The 21490-nt window shown below is 39.6% G+C and overlaps 1 protein-coding gene across 2 annotated transcripts in view; it reads right to left on the bottom strand.

Annotated features, from left to right (window-relative positions):
• Positions 1–21490, bottom strand: part of PHLPP1 (PH domain and leucine rich repeat protein phosphatase 1) — a 143304-nt gene that overhangs the window by 40695 nt on the left and 81119 nt on the right. For both annotated transcript variants that reach the window (XM_055704900.1, XM_027799234.2), the window contains exon 4: positions 8114–8280. In XM_055704900.1, coding sequence (XP_055560875.1) covers positions 8114–8280 — 167 coding nt within the window. The remainder of the gene's footprint in view (positions 1–8113; positions 8281–21490) is intronic.

The raw sequence follows: 21490 nt of genomic DNA, 5'->3' as shown, positions 1-21490 counted from the left end.
ACAGTGTTTCTTACATCTAGATAGATTTACAGTCAGTAGCACCAGTATCATTTGTAGCATCAATATAAATAAAGTAGAAGTATTTTACATGCTCAAGTTTTCTATTACTCAGTTTACACAGTGTCAGGCTTTAAATAAGATTTTACAGAGCAACGTCTTTGCTGTTTTCTTGCACCCAAATCTTTATTCCTACCTGAAGCACAGGCACATAATTGACGCTGCCCCCATGGCATTGTTAGAAAGAAGAAAAGGCACAACGTTGCTCGTTTGAGGCATGACAATGTAATAACCTTGTATCAAGTCCATATATATGCTTTCCTTCCTCTTTTCCCTCCTTCCTTCACTCTAGACTATGTTATTGGTTCAAAAAAGCCAACCTGAAGCACAGCCTCTCACAACACACTATGTTCATTGAGCTTTCTATTGTAATGAACAATACATAAACACTCACTACTCTGACCAAAACCAGCCCTACTTCAAACTAGAGCAAAATGCTGACATGTCAAGCCTTGAGTTTAAACATGCAATACAACCGAACACTAATTGCCATAATTGAGCCAAAAAATCTCCACTTACTTAATCCTGAAGCTGCCACTTCAGGAATGGCTTTAGTTTGACATGTGCAAAATGACGAGAGGGACTAATAGGAGAAGTTTGTATCTACAGCAAAAATGAACTGATGTGCTAATTTCAAATTCAGATCTACCCGATGTGCACAGCAGAGAAATTTCCATTACATAGTACAGCATATATGTTTCACTGTGTTTGGAGCAGGAGGAATAGTATATTGGATTGGCCATACACCATCATTGAAATGACGGTGTAACAGACTCATCTGACAAAACCAGTCCTGCCCTGCTCTTACCAAAAGCAATTAAAAAGCAGTATTTTACTACACTCAAAACAGAAGACATGGCTTAATAAGGGACTCAGTTTAAGGAAAACAATCACTTTCCCAATACTATCTCCACTATTTGGACTGTAGCGGCATTTCAAGCAGTAGCATGACCATCCCTCAGCTTCAGCAGCATTCCCGACAGATCGATGGCACTTGCCTAGCAGCACTGCGACGAGTGTTGGAACTGAACTACAACTTGCTACCTTCATGAATGCCAGCTACTTCGGCCACTAACTTAATCATGAAGAGAATTTCCATATAAACCCGACACACCAATTTCCTCCTTGGAAATAAAAGGTCCAATTTACTGCCTTTTTGCAGTTGCATCAGATTTCCCATCAATAGCCTTATTGCCTAAGTGAGCAGCTAGCTTAGCGCCAGAAATACTGTCATAGCATTTCCCTTCCCAGAAAGGGAAGTCATTGTAAAATCCTTAAATTAGTTCGGCAATTAAAATGAACTATTCCAGCCCTCTTTGCCCTGCTAAATTTGTCGAGACAGCTGAATCGCGGTAGACTGTTTCTGCAACAGCTAGGGAGAGTGACTTGGATGCTGCCGGTGAAGGCTTTACCTAACTGAGGTCAATAGCAGCCCTGCCCACCTTGGGCATGAAAGGCTTTTCAGTAGATAGTACAGAGAGGAGGAACAAGGAGCTCTGCTGGTGTTTTCCACTCTGTTTCTCTGGACAAGACTCCTGTTCATTCAGAAAAGAAGTAGCTCATGTCGCACCACACAAATACAGGTGGAGTAAAGTCACCTCAGGAAAAAGGGTCACTAAGCTGGTCTGGTCAAGTCAGAAGAAACTTGGACAAATTCACCCATTAATTATTGATTTCTCTGTTAGCTGATTGAATAAATGAAAACATAGTTTAATCTGAATTTTTATTTCCTTCCTCCTTCCTTAAATCTCATGTGGGAAAAAGAAAAAGACAGAAAGAAAAAAGCAGACTAATAGCTGCAGTTTTGGTATCTTCACCACCTTTTATGCAAACACACCAGCAACAGTCATCCTGATATCTCTCCCCTCCACTCAAATTTTAAACTATAAAAGGCACAACAATTGTGGCATACAGACCTGAGTCTCTATGCCAAAATTAATTAGTAGACTGCATTAAAAAGAAAAAAATAAAGGGAAAAAAGAGACTGCACTGCACAGATAGGAATGACTTTAGATCTAGGCAATTATTTTTCAAAATACAAATAATCACAGATGTTAAGTTAAATTCAGACCACCTGCAAACTTAAAACAACAATAAAGCTTTTATTCTATTACATAGTTGGTAAGAAGACTTACTCTTGTTTTATAAAGACAAGAAAAAGAAAATGTATGTTTTGTTAAGTGAAAATAATGTGAACCTCTGTTACTATACTTTGCAGTTCTCATTCTCTGCCCACACCTAGCGCACACTGCTTCATTAGCAGGGAAAGAATGTCCTCAGAGAAAGAACAGAATTCCTAGGAAAAATGTGAAAATACATTCTCCTTCTCTATACTGGAAATCCATATTTGAAATACATGAGCATTAGCTAGCAGTGGGCTTCCAAACTGAAACATGTTTAAATACATGAAAAGAAACCCCTTACTTCAGAAGCCACATCAGAAGGCAACGGACAAGCAAGAGTAGGCTGATACACAATAACTGGATTCTGTAAGTATGTTCACCACTTTTTGAAGTATTATTTAAAAGAGATACTGCTATACTTAGCCTAATAGTTCCACTAAACTGAGCCCAGTTATTAACTGCAATTTCTATTTTTAGACTATACTATTTTTAAAAATGCTATTTTACAGCATATTTGCTAGTGCCATCTATTCTACTACCACTACTAAGAAGTTCACTACTCCAATTTAAACAATCAAAAAAATCCAATGTGTTTCAGGCATTAAATGGATTTTGCAACCTTCCCCACTCAGTCACTTGTAGCAACTTGATTTTGCAATTTATTTTTCTTTAATCAAATGTCACTGACTTTTACCGAGTATTCACATGAGGGTACTTTCTTGAGTTCAGAAAGGTACACAGGAGCTATGTAAAACACAACCAGTCATGAAGACTTGGAAAAATGCACTAACAAAACCAAACCTTCCTTCCTTCAACACCTTTACAAACCAAATAGAACAAAAGTAGTGAAGTGACATAAAAATCATATTTCAAGTGTGGTCTTTAGTATTATAAATAGAGAAAAAAAATATGCCAAGGCTACTGAGCTGAGGAAATATAGCACCAGAATACAGCAAACACTACACGGAGTTTGTTACTAGTAGACCTCTGGTTGTCAATATCATGCCAACTTCTCCTTCTTGCCCTACTGCTTAGATGGCTATGCTTCAGTCTTCAGCTTCAAGTGAAAGAGGAGAAACAAGTATAAAAGGTTCCCTGGCTCTGAGACCATTAGAGTGTGAGAGAAAGCTCCCAGCACCTTCCCACACTGTGGAGCATGCAGGGGCACTCCATTCTTTGTGGTAGCATACTCCCCATGCTAGCTGGATTAATTTAAATAACTTCAATGAATGCATGCATTTAGAAGCAAATTCGTTTCCAGAAGAGCATCCTAACCCCCCCACACCCCAAAATAAAACAAAAAACCCCCACCCCAAACACACAAACAAAACCCACAAAACAAACAAACAAGAACAACAACAAAAAAGAGAAAGCTCGAATCTTTTCCACTGTGTCTACTGGCAGTACCCTGTGGGGCCTGGCAAGCGGGAAGATGTGTATTTGGCATGTCATTAATCCATCCAATTTTCTTCACTAACCTCAGTTTCATACACTAAAGCAATAATATTTTATAATATAGTAACATATATATTTTATATATTATAATAAAGTGAAGGAGCACTTCAATGAACTTTGAGACCAAGTGGCAGGCTAGAGACTTTCTTCCCTGCTCCTCAATCTCTAGGGACAAGGTAGGTTCTCACCACCACATGTAGCAAGCTTGTCTACTGTGTTCATGCCAGTTGGGTTGCTGATACTGGTCCCCCTATTTTTTAAAGCTGTCTGGGAACCTAAAGTGTTCTCTGAGCAATCAGTGTGTTTTGAATTGCCTACATACTGCACATTGAGTTCATAAGGAGGGATTACCTTGAGGATCCCCCCTAAATTCTGGGGTTTCATCTAAGAACAGCTATCCTACAGTTGGAAGTAGCAAGGGATTTCAAAACCCACTTGCATCAATATCTCAGAGTCCTCTAGCCTTCTCATACACTATAGATGTAACTTCAACTTATTGCCACTAGCCCAGAAGAATTTCAGCTGAGATGCCAGGGAAGGCAGTTAATTTCTAAAGAGGCTTTGGGAGAGAAAAGATACCAACTGATCTTGAGATAAAAATCCATATAATTACTGCTAATAATTAACAACAACAACTGGAGTAACAACTTATTCTTCAGATAAAATTGGCAGCATCGCTGTTTATCATTAAAAAGAAACTTTGTGGCTTATTACACTCCCACTTTTTCCTTTCTCTCTTTCTAAATCTGAAACAGGCTTACATTAAAAATCCACATACTGACAACTTAATTTTCAATATTAACAAACAGTATTCTCGATGCCAACAGTTTTTTCCAACGGCAATGACTGAAACAATGACATATAAATATAAAGGGGTGCTTAGCCCAGTGAAGCAGAGCAACAGTAAATAAGGACTACAGTTTATTCATTTGCTTCAAACGTAGAGCAATAGTACTCTGCAAATTTAGTAAGCCTGAACTCTTGTTTGCACTTCAGAACAAGAGCTGTGAAGTTGCATTGTAGATAAGGGGAAAGTGAGGTTTGGGAACACAGTGTACATATAAATCTCAACTTTATGGTTTAAAAAAAATAATTAAAAAAAAATCCACCAACCAACATCCAAAGAGTGTAAGCAATAACATTTCTGACAACTAAAGACAACAGAATGTCTTCAGTTGCTCCACCTGCAGTGTACAGGGGCTAAAACACCAAGGCATAAAGGCAAATTCTGACTCAAATGGGGATACTGTCACAACACACGTCCACTGTTTCCAGTACTGCAACAGCTGGACAATCTTTCAGCTAGGGAATCTCCTCTCTCCCCTAAAAGAAAAACACCCTTTCCTATAACTTTAAAAGCTACTATGAGGGAGAACAAGTATCAAATGTTTGCTGTGGTTTTGTTTTTTTTTTAACACAGATGAATTTTCAGACTGCCTACTTTTATACATAGTATGAAGTACGTATTGCCCAGTAAGTAGGAAAAAAATACAGGTAGCTGTACATACCTTTCAACATTCAGACAGTTCAGTTACAGAAGTTCACAGCTGCAGTAAGAGAACTTAACACAAGTTTAAGTGGATAGTAAAGCAAGTGAAAGTGTAGCTCCCAGGAAAAAAAGTGCATCTACACCTCTGTAAACCTTCACATGCTATGAGGAGGTTAGTTCCCAAAATGGAGACCTGCCATGCATTGAGAAGGACTAAATATTTTATTCAGAAATGCAATAAATCACATTTTAACAACTGAAAGAAATAACTGCATAAACAAAAGTAGGAATTCTTGGGTTTTTCCCAATTCATTCCTGACTCTACCTGCCAAGTCAGTGCATATGTCAGCATCCCATTACTATGACCCAGCTGCTTGTAAATCTGTTTGGTGGGTAGCTGAAAATTTGGTATTTTCTTCTGTCTTTGATCTACCTCCTTGTTTTGAAATCCAGCATTCATGAGTATTTATTAAATTACCATCTAAAGTGATTTATTAAGAGGAACAGCTAGCACCAAGAGCTGCTTATAACAAGACAAATTTTCCTAGACTGCCTTGCTAACCAGATTTTAATTGAAAATTGTACCAGGAAGGGTAAGCATACAAATGCCAATACATTTTGTTCACAACATCCAAGCACATGGTTATTTTGGAGCCTAAAATACTGCTGGGCTTGATTTACTAGTGCCATGCCCTGTGTGTGGCTGCAATTTAGCAATTGAGAATTTGGTATAAAAGCCAACAGTACCAAACCTGAACAGCAGAGATTTTGTACTTGCTTTGCAGTGGTTTGAAAGAACATGGGCAAACAAAAAAGAAGACTTTTGGTTTATCCAGTCAAGTTTTACCTCATGTAACCCCCAAAAGATGTGAAAATGGTTTTATGAAATTGGATTAAAAAGAAACAAAAATAAAATATCAGACAAATAACAACCTGTGTTCCCAGGAATGACTGAACTTCCCTTACTTTGCACATGATTTCATGCTGGGATTCACTAATAATTTCAAAAAGATACAGTGTTCCCTTCTTGCTAGGTATTTGTGTATTTACTCACTACAGAAAAGCAGACTTACAGTAGCAGTTGAGCTGGTTGAAATGTTTTTTTGCTGCACAAGTAAAACCCAAGTTTTCTCACCCTCAGGAGGAGAAGCCAGCAATGCGTTTCTCAGGGAAGGAAGGAGCATGGCATGGGAGAGCATTCCAGGGCCAGGGCCATGCTTTTGCTGCTGTTGGGAGGCAAAACATAACTGATGGGGCACTGCTCTTGCTAACCCTTGGCAGGAACTACCACCTCACACAGCCCTTTCCACTGGCTCATCAATGGGAACAGCCACAGCAGCTTCCAGCTACGCACAACCTGGGTGATGCCACCTGTGCAAAGGGAAGGTCAGCGCCAAAGGGCAGGAGTTCACGAGGCACTGGCTCTGACCCACTGAAACAGTGCTGTGTAACCTTCCTAATCATTCATTTTTTTGCTGCAGAAGTTCACAGACATTCCCTGTACCTTCTTGACAATCTCAAAGCAATGGAGGCAGAGCAGACCATTCTTTCCTGACAGAACAGCACCAGTTCTCAGAAGAATGAGACAACCAGTTTTGCACCACCTTGGGTACAGGCCACTTCTCCAGGATTTTCCTGATTCAGAATCTCATTCAACAGGAGAGCTTTTATTTGGTCACCTGAACTGTTTTCACTCTTGCATGTTCAGGCTCACATTAGTGAGAAAAATTTTAACAGTTTATTAACTTCCAGCAAGACTCTTCAGCTGTTCCTACAATTGCAAAAGAACATTAAACAGATAATGAATGTTACCCAGCGCATTATTTATAAATGCTTTCTAATCCCAAACAGAATTAGGTGTTATGTACATGGACAAAATATAACCAAGTATCTCCTGTACACTTTCTGATATTTAAAAAGGAAAAATGATAAAAAAATCATTTAAAATGAAAAACATTCATAATTTGTCCACGTTCCATCACCTAACGTGTTAAAATTCCACTTGCTCTCTGGAGACCTATAAGGACATTCACAGAACATTTAAGCTAGTATTCCTCTCCAGACTGCGTTCATAAGCTCTTGGAATCACTGCCTGCTTTGTTTGTGAAGCAGACCTGTTGGGTTCATTCATCTTCCATTATGCCAAATTTTTTGGTTTTCCAGAACAAAATTGGAATTACACACAAATACAACAGCCTGCACAACCCATCTTGTATTTTTCGGTTGTTTTTCAAAGAGGAAGGGATTTAGAAATGTGGTTTAAAACATTTCATTTGAACAGGTCCATCCGCAAATATAATCCTGAGGTACTCTGCAATTCAGTTACCACTGAAATTAAAGTCATAGTTTTGTGGTCAGTATGGAAGCATTCACCTTTCCGAATACAGAAAGATGTATGTCCTCATTCCACAGGACACAACACATACATTGAATCATCCAGATCACCAACTGTGCCGCGCTCTACCTATTTGTTACATTCTTAGGTGAGCTGCAGTGAAAAGAACTGGAAGGTCACAGTTACTAGGATAGAAGGATTAGGACTGAGCAGAGCAGAAATGGAACAGGAATCAGACTGAATTTATTAAATCAGGGCTTTCTTTGCTTTGGGGGTAACAAAAAACTGCTAAGTCAAGTCACACGCAGTACTGTTCCTACCTAGACTATCCCTTTGATGGGCAGCTTACCAACTCATACTCACTCACCTGAGTCAAAAATTGAAGAACTAGTCTGGCCTCAGTAGGTAGATAAAAACAATGTTTTCTGAAAACTGCATTTTAGATTGAAAATAGCCTTCTATTTACAAGAAAAACAAAGTTTCTTATGAAATCTAATCTGTTTCTAACATGCAGAGTTAACCGATTTTTGAAGCATTACAGCAGGCCAATCCTCCAACAAGAGCCAGGTAGTAATTTTTTAGGAAAGTTCCTGCAAACCAGTAGTCCATTGGCTCCAAGGGCAGAGCAAGACCAGTAGAACCGCGTTACTTTACCTTTGTAATTCACTAAGTGCTCTACTTGTGGATGGGCTAGGGTTTAGCCTCAGGAAGTTCTGCTTTAAGTTGAGATGAGTGAGGTCTTGGCTATAAAACAGGTTGGCAGGCAGGTGCTCCAGGCTGCAGCATGAAAGATCCACTGAGCTTATGCGTTGTGATGCAACCTGGAAGTCAAGAGGTACAACAATATATTAATACTGTAATAAAAGAAGAACATCTCTTTCACCCCTACTAGCACAAAACAAACTGTTCTTAAGCACAGCAGAAGTCAGTTTTGGGATACATAGCTGATCTAACACATTTATATCATTAGTGCAAGTTATGCCATAATCTCTTGCTTTGCTTCAGGTCCACAGATGGCTAGCAGGGGGAAAAGCACAGAGGTTCGTCGAACTAGTACATAAAATGGATTAGTTTTCATCAATAAAGTTGTGATACTCTATGACCAGAATAGAAAGATAAGAGATTTGACACAAACTTTAGTTAGCAAGTAAAAGCAGCAAAAATATAGTGCAAGTCTTCTATATTGCTGCACGACAGGTCAGTATAGCCAAGCAAGTGGAGGTGAGGAGGTAACAGTCATCACCTGGTCTCAGTTTCAAGGGTCAAAGGCAGGTATTAAATGGCAGAAGAAAGTTATCCCATCTATATCTTACTGGAGAAAAAAGTATCACAGCAGCAAAGCACTGAGCACTCGTCTCTCCTCAATGAATTACAAAACTGTCCAAGAGCAATAAAAAGGTGACAAAAACAAAACTGAGACTTGGGGGTTTAACACTGTTATAGAAAGGGGAAGGTAGAACAAACACAGTCCATAGAGGCTAAGGAAATCATACCATCTAGCATTACATATAGCTAGCATCATTCCACAGAGACCTACAGGCAACAAATGCAAGTAACAGCAACTCTGCCCCTTACCAAATCTCTTGGATACAGCTGGGTGAACTACATCCTGCTGCTTTACTTATTTACTAGTCTTTATTTAAAAACAAAACCCACCCAAAACAACACTGCAATGTAGAATTCTTATATTTTCTGTACAATTCTATTAAAAAAATCCTTTTCATAGAGTCATAGAGCTAGCTACATGACACAGCACCACCACACAGTAGTACCAGGCAGTGCAGACAGTGAGGGTGGGCAAGGAGGAGGGGTCAAATGCAAATGCTAGACAGATGAGAGGCAATTTTGGAGCAGGCATGGCTTAGGTCTAAGGAGAAGCAGCAAACAACTTCACCATTTCATACTTCAGGGACTGCACAAACAATGCTCAAACGGTTCCATAATCTGTCTGCTGCTCACTGTAAGAGAAGCGTTTTGTTTTGTCATTGGCGCTTTTATTGGCCTCACATGCTAAGATTCTGGAAGCATAAACACTATGTCTAAGAGACAAAAAGAGGAAAAAACCCAACAACTCATAACCAATGCCCAGTGACTGTCTATAAGAGCTTCTGAACTCTGATGAAGACGACAGCACTCAACCTTCTGGGCCGAGATACAGACCTTGCCATAAAGTACTCTGAAACTAGAGACACCAGGTTTTGCTGACATAAGTGAAGTAGCTTGCTACTGAAAGGAAGGCCAAGGAGTTTTTTTCTTCCTTTTTTTCCTCTTCAATGCAAGATACACAGGCTTCAGGGTAAGCAGTCTCTATTATAAAAACACAGCCATAAGCTTTGAGAGGAACAGACGGTGCAGTGTTTTTCTCTAATGTGCCCATTAATAATCCAGTCCTCCCACATCCATTAAAATGCTCAAATTTTTGTTACTCAATTAGTTCAGTCCTTTTGTTACTTCTATTTTTCTTCCCCTTGTAGTATGAGACAAAAATTATTCACAGGCTATTCTGAGGAGTCACTTCTGAAAGCTAGGTATTCAGCCTGCTTACGGTGCCAGAACCTGCCTGGTACGGTACAGTTCTCATCACACTGAAAACACAAGAGATGAAAAAGCACTGATGCCCGCTAAATTAAAAAGGATAATGTGAAATTTCAGGTATAATGCTTACATACACTGTTGCTCCAACTACTTGTTTGGAATGTAATGTGAATAGTAAAAAGCAACCCAGCAGTGCTTAGCAGGGCATGTTACCCTAAAAATATCTAAAATACCAGAACTGGTAATTCTGAATATGAACCATGATAAAGCAGCCAAGCAAATCCATTCTTTTCTCACAAAAGGATGCAAATCCTTCCTTAAAGTTATCAAGCCCTGTTAAAAAAAATAAAATCTAGTTAAAAGTAATTTTGTTTTTACAAGTTGTATACTCTGGTTATTTTTTTGTTTGTTTGTGTCTTTTTAAAGGAATCATTTTGTTATACAAAGAATTTAATTAAGATTTTCATGCAACTGACAAACTGATGCCTCTACGAGAGGCAACGGTAAAAGTTAAAACCACATTTTAAGAGCTGTTAGTTCTGGAAGCAACTGTAGTTTTATTGAAGTCTTTTTGGTTAGCAAAACAGCACTCTACGAAGCTAACTTCTGAACTGTTACAAGAAATACTTATATAAACACACAGTTATTCTCACAGGCAGTTACAAAGACTTTTCCCTTTCCATTGCTCAATACTGTTCTGTAACAAATTCCTAGAGAACAGAGGAACAAGATGAAAAACAAAGAGTAACAAAGGAGAACAACATCTTAACAATACTTTCTTTGGTTCACCAGAAACTTTCAACAGTTGTTTTGAAGCTGAGCATTGGAATTCTGAAACTATATTGTTCCCAAATCAAACAATAAAGGGATATTTCAATCTTGTAATTGTCTTCAATTGACTTACATGCAGTAAGACTGCGCATGTGTGTGTCTGCTATTGTTTATTAAGAGTAAAGCATTTTTCTAAAAGATGATGCAGTTTTTAAATAAAGCACTGAGTTTCCTTCACTCACTGTGGGGAATCACTGCAGAGATAAGCTGGTAAGGGGTAAGGAAACGCTGACTAGAACATCCTTCACAGTCAAAGAACAAAAAGCATCTGGAGGAAAGGACATTATTTCCAGAATGTAAGGTTTCCACTGGAAGGAAAAAAAATAATAAAAAAAAGACATTCTGCTGTAAATATATACCCTAATAATTTATCTGGGATGGGTTCAACAGGCCCATGCTCCAACAAAGATAGTGAAGAGTCAGTGTGGTAAGAATGCTAGAGGGAAAGGCATTCTAGATACATGTGGAACCAATCTGCAAGTGCTCATTATGGCTTGTCTGGCGTTTTATTTCGGAAAACTTAAAAACATAACTGTTTTATATGCTTTACACACTTATATGGAAACACAAGCAGCATAACTCATGAATCCCCAAACAGAAGAGGCCATTGCCTCGACTAACTATCTGAAACATCTTCTTATCACATCCTAAACTGCATATATCCTTAATACTTGTTTTCACATCAACCCCCCGTTGCATTTCCAGTACTAATAACATGAGGGGAAACAACTGGGGCAATGATCTTCTTGGACGACGATGTATGACACTCTCTCAGTCACAGCAGCTACAGCATATGCTGTAGAGTCAATGCCTGCCTTTACCAGCAAAGTAAGACATGCAACAGTTTGACAGCGTAGCTCGAACACAGCAAGACCTTGTACTTTTTGAACTCTGCTTTTCAGTTTGGATTTTTAATCATCAGAAATATAAAGAAACAAGATGAAACCTGCAGCTACCTCCATTCTCTGCATATGATTTTGAAACACTTAATGGTCAACCATTGTATTGCAATGTCTCCCATTGGAATAGCAGAGGAGTAGTAATGGGGTAAGGCCAAATTCAACTTTGCACGTCAAACTGCCAAGTCCAATGGAAGACTTTTTCCAGTTCCTGTTGCAACCTCAGTTATGCAGTGCTGGCCTACTGGGGTTTAGGTTTGAGTTTTTTTGATCTCCACATGGGCATGGCATACTGAAGTGCCATTTTGAAGAAGTAATGTACAACTATAGCACGTGTACTAGAAAAAGCCCTGCATCTACCCACCAAGACCACCAAAAAGCTGTCATTGTGCTTTTAATTTTCTCCCAGCACCAATAAAATGCAGCTTTATTCTGTGAATACCACCACAAATAATGTTGACGGAGAGCTCGCTCCCTCCCCCAGGCAGTACATCTTCTGCTACTGCCCACCTAAGAGCTGTACACGTAGCAAAAAACTAGGAGTCTCCCAAATAGGAAAACTCACTTTTAAACATGTGTTACTTGTGCCACAATAGTGCAAGTATAAACAAGTCACAAAAGCCAGCAATGCTTTAAATAAAAACAGGTTTTGTCAAGGTGTTTCAATTTTAATTTGTGTGTTACCGTTTTTAGAAAGGAAGCAGTATTTCAAGACTGGTGAAAGTATGGTACAGGTTCACTGTAAATCTTTAGCAGCTGACAATAAAAACACAGAAAAATACTTGTATAAACCAATATTCTTGCCTCTTCTTGCTACACAGGGCTAAAAAAATCCCCACTTTGCTTTGTCCATCAGGGTAATGCCACCGCTGTCACTGAGCTATGCAACAAGACTGATTACTGTCTTTGTTTTAAAGCCTTGGCTATACTACAGAAATGATCTGTTGCTGACAATGGATGTCAGCAATCAACACAGCTGAACCCAGCTGTATGGACAAACACAAGCCTTGTTTACACAAGTACATCTTTTTGTGTGACCTGTGGTGTGAATTTAAACAAACGTAATTATGTATTTTTCCTGTTTATCCTCATCCCATTCCCTGTAGCTCTATTCAGATAAGAAATTACTATTTAGGACTTCAACAGAAGACAATTAAAATAACCAAACAGCCCACACTGTATAGGCAGCCAAATTCCCAGACTGTTTGAACTGAGTTGAGGATGTTAAATTACACCTGCTGTAGACATGCTAATGCAAAGGCAGTGTAATTTTTCTCCTTTAGGATGTGTTTTTAAACAGTTCAATAATCATCACATCCCATCAATGCCTGCATAAGGCTTAACTAAACTGTGATACATACACTTGAAATATCTACACGAACAGCTTAGAGCAAACAAGTTTTCCTCACCTCAGAGCTAACCTTGCTTCAAATCCTAATCCTCCTTCCTACTCAAACATCAAAGCCTCACTCAGCAGAGGCCTCCCTCCGCCAAGCTGAACTCCACAGCCAGCAAACACATCAGCACCCTCAGCCAGACAGGAGCTGAAGAACGGTTCAGACTGACAAACAAGCTAACACCAAAAACCTTAATGAAAGAGAGAGGGGAAAAAAATAAAAAGTTTTTTGGTGTTTTGTTTTTTTTTTTTAAAGCCGTATATTTTCACTTTTAAATGAAACCTTTTAAAATGGATGCAGTCCAAAGGGTGAAAAGGTAATAGCTTTTCTAGCCTCTCCCTTTTATTTTCTTTCAAATGTTAAATTAGATGCATGCTGACTCAAGCTAAGGGCCTTGCAAAGAAAAGATAAAACTCAGCAGAGGCTTCAGGTCATGTCCATCACTCAGATTCGCAAACCCAACAGGCAAAGCCATAGAAAGGAGCTGTAATAGCCTACTAGGAAAGGGCAGGAGCACATGCCAGTGTGGCAGCGTTCACAGAGCCCTTGCTTCTCGCTCCATCTCTTCCCTGCAGGTGATGCACCCAAAAGCCTCTGGTACAAACACCTCACCCCAGGCAAGACTCGGGAGCACAAAGATTATTTACTTTGTCCCTGCTCTCCTCTCCTTAGCTCTGAGCAAAGATTTACATAGTAGGCAGAATTTTGGCCTTTGTGCAAAGCTGTAACAACTTCACTGAAAACAGTAGTAGCAACTGTGTGAGGGGAGAGGGAAATGTGCAGGTAATTAAGCAGAAGTTGCCTTCCTTTACTCTTCATGATACGAGCCCAGAAAAAAATTCATAGACATGACAGTCAGCGTCGCAGGTTTAGCATCAAGACCTTGGAAGTGCGAATTTGTTAAAAAAAGTGACATTTGTCACCTGTCATTTGGAAATGTTTGGTACTATCTGAAGTCAGAACCAGAATATGAGTATTTCTGTTTCTCCAGAAAGAAAAGAGCTCTTCTTTTAGAGAGCAGGTACTGGAACCAATATTACACACGGAGTGATTATCAACACTGTTACCTTGGTGGCAGTCATGCTGGGATGTTTACACTGACAAGACCCCCTGCAAGGACAAGGCTTAAGATGCAACTTGGAGTTAAGGGACAGTAATTAGCTGTAGCATTAAGCTACATATAATTCAGACATCTGCATCTCCATTTGGTGGAGCAAGGAATATTAATATTCTTAACACAGCTTGACTGAAAACAATTAATCTGTAAATATTGCAAAACAGGTGACTGTCTCACAAAAATTGAGAAATGCTCCTTTTTCTTCTTGCAACTTGTGTTAGACTTAATTTTTTACCAAGACACGCTGCCATACTGCCAGCAAGCAGACTTCACAATGAACAGCCCTCCAGCAGACTTTCTTTCAGCATTTACTATAGATTTCAGACTCTTGCCAGTGAGACTTCCAGTAGATACTCACTTGTCTGAGTCCTCCCAGTCCCACGTGGAACAGGTTATGAGGTCTTGTTTAAGTAAGAGGTTATGCTAGGTCCTCAGTTTCTGACCTAGGCTCTTCTACACAGCTGCATCATATGGATTAATTCTACAGTGAGACGAACTCTTTTTCATGCCATTATTTCATAGTAACTCAGAAAAGCCTTCTGACCCAAGTGGTTTACAATGCAAACAATCATGAATATAGCTCTGCTCTACTGGCCTGGGGCCTAAAATTGGTCTCCACTGCTTATTTCCCATTCTCCCCAGAGACCTTCCTTCTTTCCTTCTTCACTGGCTACGGAAGAAGCCTAATGAGACAAGTCCCTAAAATTAGTTTTTGCTAATAATTCCTCTCCCTTTCCCCCCCCTGCTAGACTTTGCTTGGAAAGGCTCTCAGTGTTACAGCCATTCAGTTTCAAGACCAACTCGGTTATCACCTTACACATAGCACAGTATTATGCAGTATGCCAGGCCCTGCAACCCTCTCCAGTCTCATGGGATCTGCTCACCACAGACACTTAGCTCCTCTGAGCTTCATGAAGAGCAAAGTTACAGTCCCTCACTGACTCCCACCTGTCTACACCCAGAGATTACTGAAAATACTTTGGGATCCTCCTGGATTGAACACACCTTATAAGGTGACATCTGTGACATCTCACTGAGCTTCTAGCTATACACTGTGGCAATACTTCCCTGTATTTATGCTACAGCTGCACAAATTCAGCTTCAATAATATCAAAACCTGATTTAGAGGCTTCAAAAGACATCACTTGAAAGCTATTCTAGATGTGTGGGCAATACCTAGTTTTCCGTTCTCACTCTTGGCTGCAATACTTCAATAACTACTCTATTATTAACTGAAGGCAGCAAGTCCAAAACAAGGACCACAGACTCTACATTTCAGCAAAGAAAAGGAAAAAAAATAATATAGTGAAGCTATAGTTTCTCTAGAGCAGAAACTAAGAGAAAAGCTTGAAGTCACCAATTATACCACTTGGAATCAGCTGAACTATTTTGACAGGGAAAACTAATCAGCTGAGCCAAAACACCGAGCTTCCCTCCCAAACCATTAATAGAGACTACGCTGAAACACATTCAGTTGTTCATCACCTCCCAAACATCAACTAACCTCTAACAACAAAAAGCACAAAAGAATAGGTTTTGCAGGGAAAGAGGAGGAGGAACACTCCCTGGGGCTCCTTTGATGGTGTTACCATCAAAAGAGAAACGAAACTGGCTTTAAGTTTGCTTTGCCCAGTCTTCTGCTTTCAGACTTGGGATGACAAGAAGCCACCCACAGCAAGAATGCCCAGATATGACTGCAGAGCAAATACTGAAGATCTCACACACACACAAAAAAAAAAAGAAAGGAAGTCAAGTTCTGCATGGAAACCAGAGGTTTGTTTATATTCAAATACTTGTAATCACTGCCAAAAGGAAGACGTGGGTTTATTTTTAGGGATCTATTTTTAAAGAAAGCACTATCTCAATATTGTCATTTTAGAGGAAAAAAAATGGCTTCCTTGCACTAAACTTAAGAGTCATCATGTTTCCTGTAAGTAAGGATCAGCTCAAAAAAAGCCCCACTGAAAAATGAGAAAATTTTTCAAGGTTCTTTTTTCTTCACTGGATGTTGCATCAACAGTTGCAAACAGGCTAACGGCATTTCGTAGTCTCACAAATGTGAAAAAAACAGGACAGTTATTATCCTCAAAGAAAACGAGCTTTTTGCAGAGCCTTGGATTGGTTAAAGGCTATTTTCAAAAGATGCCACTGGTGTTGGCATTATACTAAACTCATTTTTAGGTCATACTATTATAGACACTCATTTTCAAGACTCCAAGCACTACTGGCATAATAAACAAACCAACTACTGCACGGTCACCCTCTCAGCAACCAGCCCGCCCCTGACCTCCAACCTGTCCCCAACACACACAAAAACACGGCAGCCCAGAATCATGATCATGTTCAGACATATGGACTAAGACTGTGAAGTTACAGACCCCTAACTGCAACATAAATAGTGTGTTTGTTGCTAACAGCAATTCTCTGTAGAATTACCAAAGGTGATAACCAACAGGCAAAGGTAAAAGCAAAAATACTCATCTAGGAATTCAGATCTCATATAAACTAAGGTAAAGTTCTCTACCATTTACCTCCAGAAGAGGGATATCCATTGCTTAAGAGGCTAAACAGACACCTGGAGAGGAGATACAGTATAAATTGGCATAATTGTAACAAGTAGCATCCCAAATTACTTAAACTACTTTGTCCCTGCATATGATTTTTTCCCTACACTGGCCATTGGCACTGCCCTGCGGTCAAGGCTTTGGAAAAAGGTATTCCGAGCTGCTTCCGACCAGCAAGCTTTAGAAAAGCCTGTCCTTAATGCCTCAAGAGACAACTACTGAGGTTTGGTAACAAAAATCCCTGCAACGATGAACACTGTAAAAACGTTACAGCTCATTATAGTATCTGGAAACACATAGGAAACAGGTCAGTTGGCTAATGGGCAAGCCAAGGCAAATACAATGTATGGTTAATTTAACCTTCAAGCCTTCTTCACAGGCTGAAGGCTGTACTTTGTATTAGAAAGCTGTGCAAAGGCTGTGTTCCTCACTGAAGTTGGAATCTGCACTTTGGTTTTTCCGTTGTTGACCATGACTGGTATGAGAAAGTCAGCCGTTAGCATCTGACAGCATCTGAAATAAAGATGAAGCTATATGCACAAGTGGATATGGCTTATTACCCATCGCTTTAATTAAAGCGATGAGCAGAATCTTCTGTGCTGAAGGAAAAGGCAGTCCCACAGTTGATAATCTTTCACTAGCTCAAAGGTGGATGAAGCACAGCTGAAAAGCAGGTACATCTCCAGCAGTAACACTCAATTGTCGCTCATTACATTTCCTCAGCACTGTTCCTGTAAACGACTGCACAAGCTAATCACCTTGGTCTCTGATTTTGGAAATATATTTGTAGAACCGCAATCAAGTTCAGGAGTTCATTGTTCAATTCTGTACAATTTATTTATATAAATATGCTTTGTAACACCAAACGGGTGCAGTCAGAACTCAGACTTTTTTTTTTTCTCAGCAGAAATAAAAACTGTATTACTAGAGTCATAGATCAGCTTCATCCTCTTCACACAGTTGAGACCCACGCTTCACAACACAGTCTCTGAACACAATCGTCAAACCTGTACTGAAAAAATAGCTAGAAGACTGAGGCAGCTGGTCAGAACTAGGCAACTTCAGAGAGAAAAAGCTAAAAAGTTAATTTTGTACTGCTGCTTCAGGTAGGTCTCTATACAAGTTGAGGAAAGATGGAGACTACTGCTGTAGAGGCTCCTGCATTACTTACTTGTATAGTATAAACTAAATTCAAATCTACTGTGATTTTCTGCTAGTTTCACCATGCAAATAAACATATGAAGAGAGCATTCTGCACTGACATGAAAAGGAGACCAACATGACAGCACACTCTTCTCACTTGAATTTACTATTCTTGCTATTTTTAGCACTTTTAAAACATAATATACACTGACATCATAATTTAATCTCTCCTTTTTCACAGCAGGCTAGGGTCACCTGGAACACCACATGCATTTCCACTGCTGACTTGAAGACAAGCGTGACTGAAATAGGGAAGGGAAAATACTCCTGCTCACGCAGGAGAAAACTCTTAAATTTGATAGTTTTTAAATCAAGGACCTCTTTTGGGATATTCCTCTTAAAGAGGAGGGTTCTTTTGTGTATAGGTACAAACCCACCCTGGCACCTAAGCCCCACATAAGAGCTTATTCCCCACTAAATGCACTGTCACTACAGCCACAGCCGTGCAACTCAACCTGGGAAGCAGCTGATGGCGTGTGCACACGTACAGCTGTGTGCCGGTACATCTCCACCTATCTACATGTACCGTGTGGCTGTGCACAGGCAGCTTACGTGAGGCAGTCATGCGTTATTTACAGCCTTTGTCTCTCATTGCCTCTCTTCCCCTACCTGCCCAGCTGAACCGAGTACTAAAGCAGGAAATAATTGTCGCATTAAGCCGTCGACACACTTCCTGCTCTTCTAAAACTGAGATGGGAGAAGTTCTGCGGGGTCAGATAACTCGTCTCAGCATGCCCAGCGATGCATGCTATTTCCAAGAATACAAAATTGTGTAATATGTCCCTGCTTAAGCTCTGCAATACTGTATTTCTGAGGCAGATGTTGACATCCCATTTTAATTGTATGTCTTGCAACATGGAGGACTGATAACCCTTTTTACTCCAGCCAAACCATCCATATCACGAGTCGTGTAGTAGTCAACCCTTACACAGCCATTTCACATGTTGAAAAACGCTAAAATAAGTTTAGCATTTTAGAAGAGTCAAACAGCAGAAGCTGGCCACCACACCCCAAATATAAGCCTTATGCCAGCAAGTTCCACCACTCAGTAACACCTTATACATAAAAACCTCTCTCTCTCCTGCTACGTTAAAGGTGTAGCTTTTCAGGTTCTGGAAGTAGCCAACAAGGAAAGCCCTCATCATCTCCTCTTCACTACTAACTGCACATTCTACACCTGTCCTTCTGCGTTTGACGTCCAAGTAGTAAACAGTGACAAATCAGAATTGCTCTGCAAGTAATTGTGCGGGTTCCAGAACCATCATGCCAACTTTATGCAGACAAAATTCTTTAAAGCCATGAAGATGTCCCTTTCTTCTCCTTCCAACCCCCTCCCAGTTGCATAAGCTTGTTTTCCAACATTTGGCAACAGAACGAACATATTAGATCACAAAGGACCAAATTTGTTGTTATTTTCCTTTTAAGCTTCCTTAATTAGGACTTCAGTATTTGGAAAGTAAAAGGAAAGAAATGCACTGTGGTATAGAACCATCAATAGTAAAGAACAAGCCACATTTTCAGCTTTTAAAAATATTCTGTTTGAGCTCAATCAGCATATGTAAAAGTGACCTATTTGGAGTAAGTATGTCACTAAGTTTGATATTTAGGTCAGTATTTGTGCAATAATTCCAGTCTATCCTAAAACCACAGGTTCTGTTCACTTCAGGACAACCAATCCTAACACTATTCAGAAACCCCTTCCAAAAATTTTTGGGGCAGAGCACGAGAGCTGTCTTGGCTATGATAGATTTCTCTGTTAGAACCAATCAGATTATACAGGAATGATGCTCATTTTTCATTAAATTGAGCCCAAGCCTCTGCAAACATGAATTCAAATCTCCTCTAGCATACATATACTTATTGCAGCAGTGATGCATTAGGATTTGTCTCATTCTGGAAAACCACTAACAAGTCAACATTGCCAATTTTCTGTGGGGAGAAAGACTGCAGAGCAAGCATTCTTTGCAAAGTCTCCTTTCAAGATTAGGCTTGTTATTTAAAAGTTAAAGTAACATCATCTTCTTGCTCTTTTAAAGTTTACAGAAGACAGACGTGAAAATTTTTTTTCATAGTTAAAAACTGAATTGAGCAATTTTAATGAAATATTTTACCAGGGATCTCCTTCAGCACTAAGATTTATAATGAAAATTTTCATTGCACTTCTAAGTATCAGAAGCCTCAGTTTTCAGCAGCATGCACCAGGAACACAAAGTTCTGCAGATAACTTACACTCAGCAGTAGTTTAACATGAATATCAGTTTCAAAACAAATGTCATTAAATAACACCTGTATTTAAAATAAAGCCTTAAATATTATTCACAATAATTCACAAAAGTGCAAGTACTATGTACAACACCACGATTAAAGACGGGTCTGTAAGCAGCATGTGACTCAGCTCTTAACAAGCAACTAGAAGCTCAGAATTAGACAGTCATAACATCTCCCTTCCTAAATTTGCTTGCCTTTAGACATACAATGCTTGACACTGTATTTTCTTGGTTAACAAGAATTTTTCAAGTTCTTTGAACCTGAGTAGCTTCCAAACACCTGAGGCAGAGTAACTCATATAAACGTTGGGGGGGGTTTCCTGCGTGAGAATGCCAGCTTGCCTGAAGTACAGAGCTGAAGCTGAAACTTTCTCTCCTTTATTTGTACTTGTAAATCAGGGACAATGCGCCTTAGAACTAAGTACTTAGGCACGAACAGCATCAGCTGGAGGAAATCACAGGTACTTTTGCAGCATTACTAGTTTCTCTGTTGCTCTTCTTCAGAAACACTGTTACTGCACAGTACTTCCCACACAACTGCCTTGCATACAATCATGCTTGTCTCTGTTTTTCAGTCTAAGGATAGAGAACCCAAACATTAAAAAAGCAACTTGAAGTGGCAAAGTACTGTTTCAAAATCCATGAATCCAGAACACAAGAGTCTCAGTTTTTGGGGGTGGCAAGTTGGGAAAAATGAAGCATCATTTCTCGAAGCATGTTTTACCAACAAACAGAAGAGCACAGCGAGTTTCTTCAGTTCTGACAGTCTGAAAAGACACTTGAAACTATGTATTTTCTTACTACTCTTACATAAGAAAAATGGGAGGTTATCATGAGTGCATGAGGATATGTTCTCATGCTGGCTATCGTCCCAATGCTGTTAGTCATTTGGGTGAACTAGAGAGACAGAGAGAAGCACAGCATGGCACAGAACAAGCTTATGCTGCCAGTAATTCAGAGGGGCTTTCTGGTCATTTATCTCTACTTCTGAAGTTCATTGTTTCCCACTGTTTTTCTCACTCATTAGATTTGCTTTTCATTTATCTGATGTCAAAGCCCCTGGAGATGAAAGGACATTACTCTCCCAGAGATAGCCACAAAGCAGCAAGAACTCAAAAACCTGACAGACCATGCCTTGCTGTCTCATGAAACATGCCTTGGGGATTTTTACCTTGAGGCTTAACAGACCTGAGCAGGGATGTCAGAACAGCATCTTTA

Source organism: Falco cherrug, chromosome 3 (assembly GCF_023634085.1).
Source record: "Falco cherrug isolate bFalChe1 chromosome 3, bFalChe1.pri, whole genome shotgun sequence".
Taxonomy (NCBI): Eukaryota; Metazoa; Chordata; class Aves; order Falconiformes; family Falconidae; genus Falco; species Falco cherrug.
Note: the sequence above shows the minus strand (reverse complement) of the source record. Positions and strands in the feature narration are given on the sequence as shown.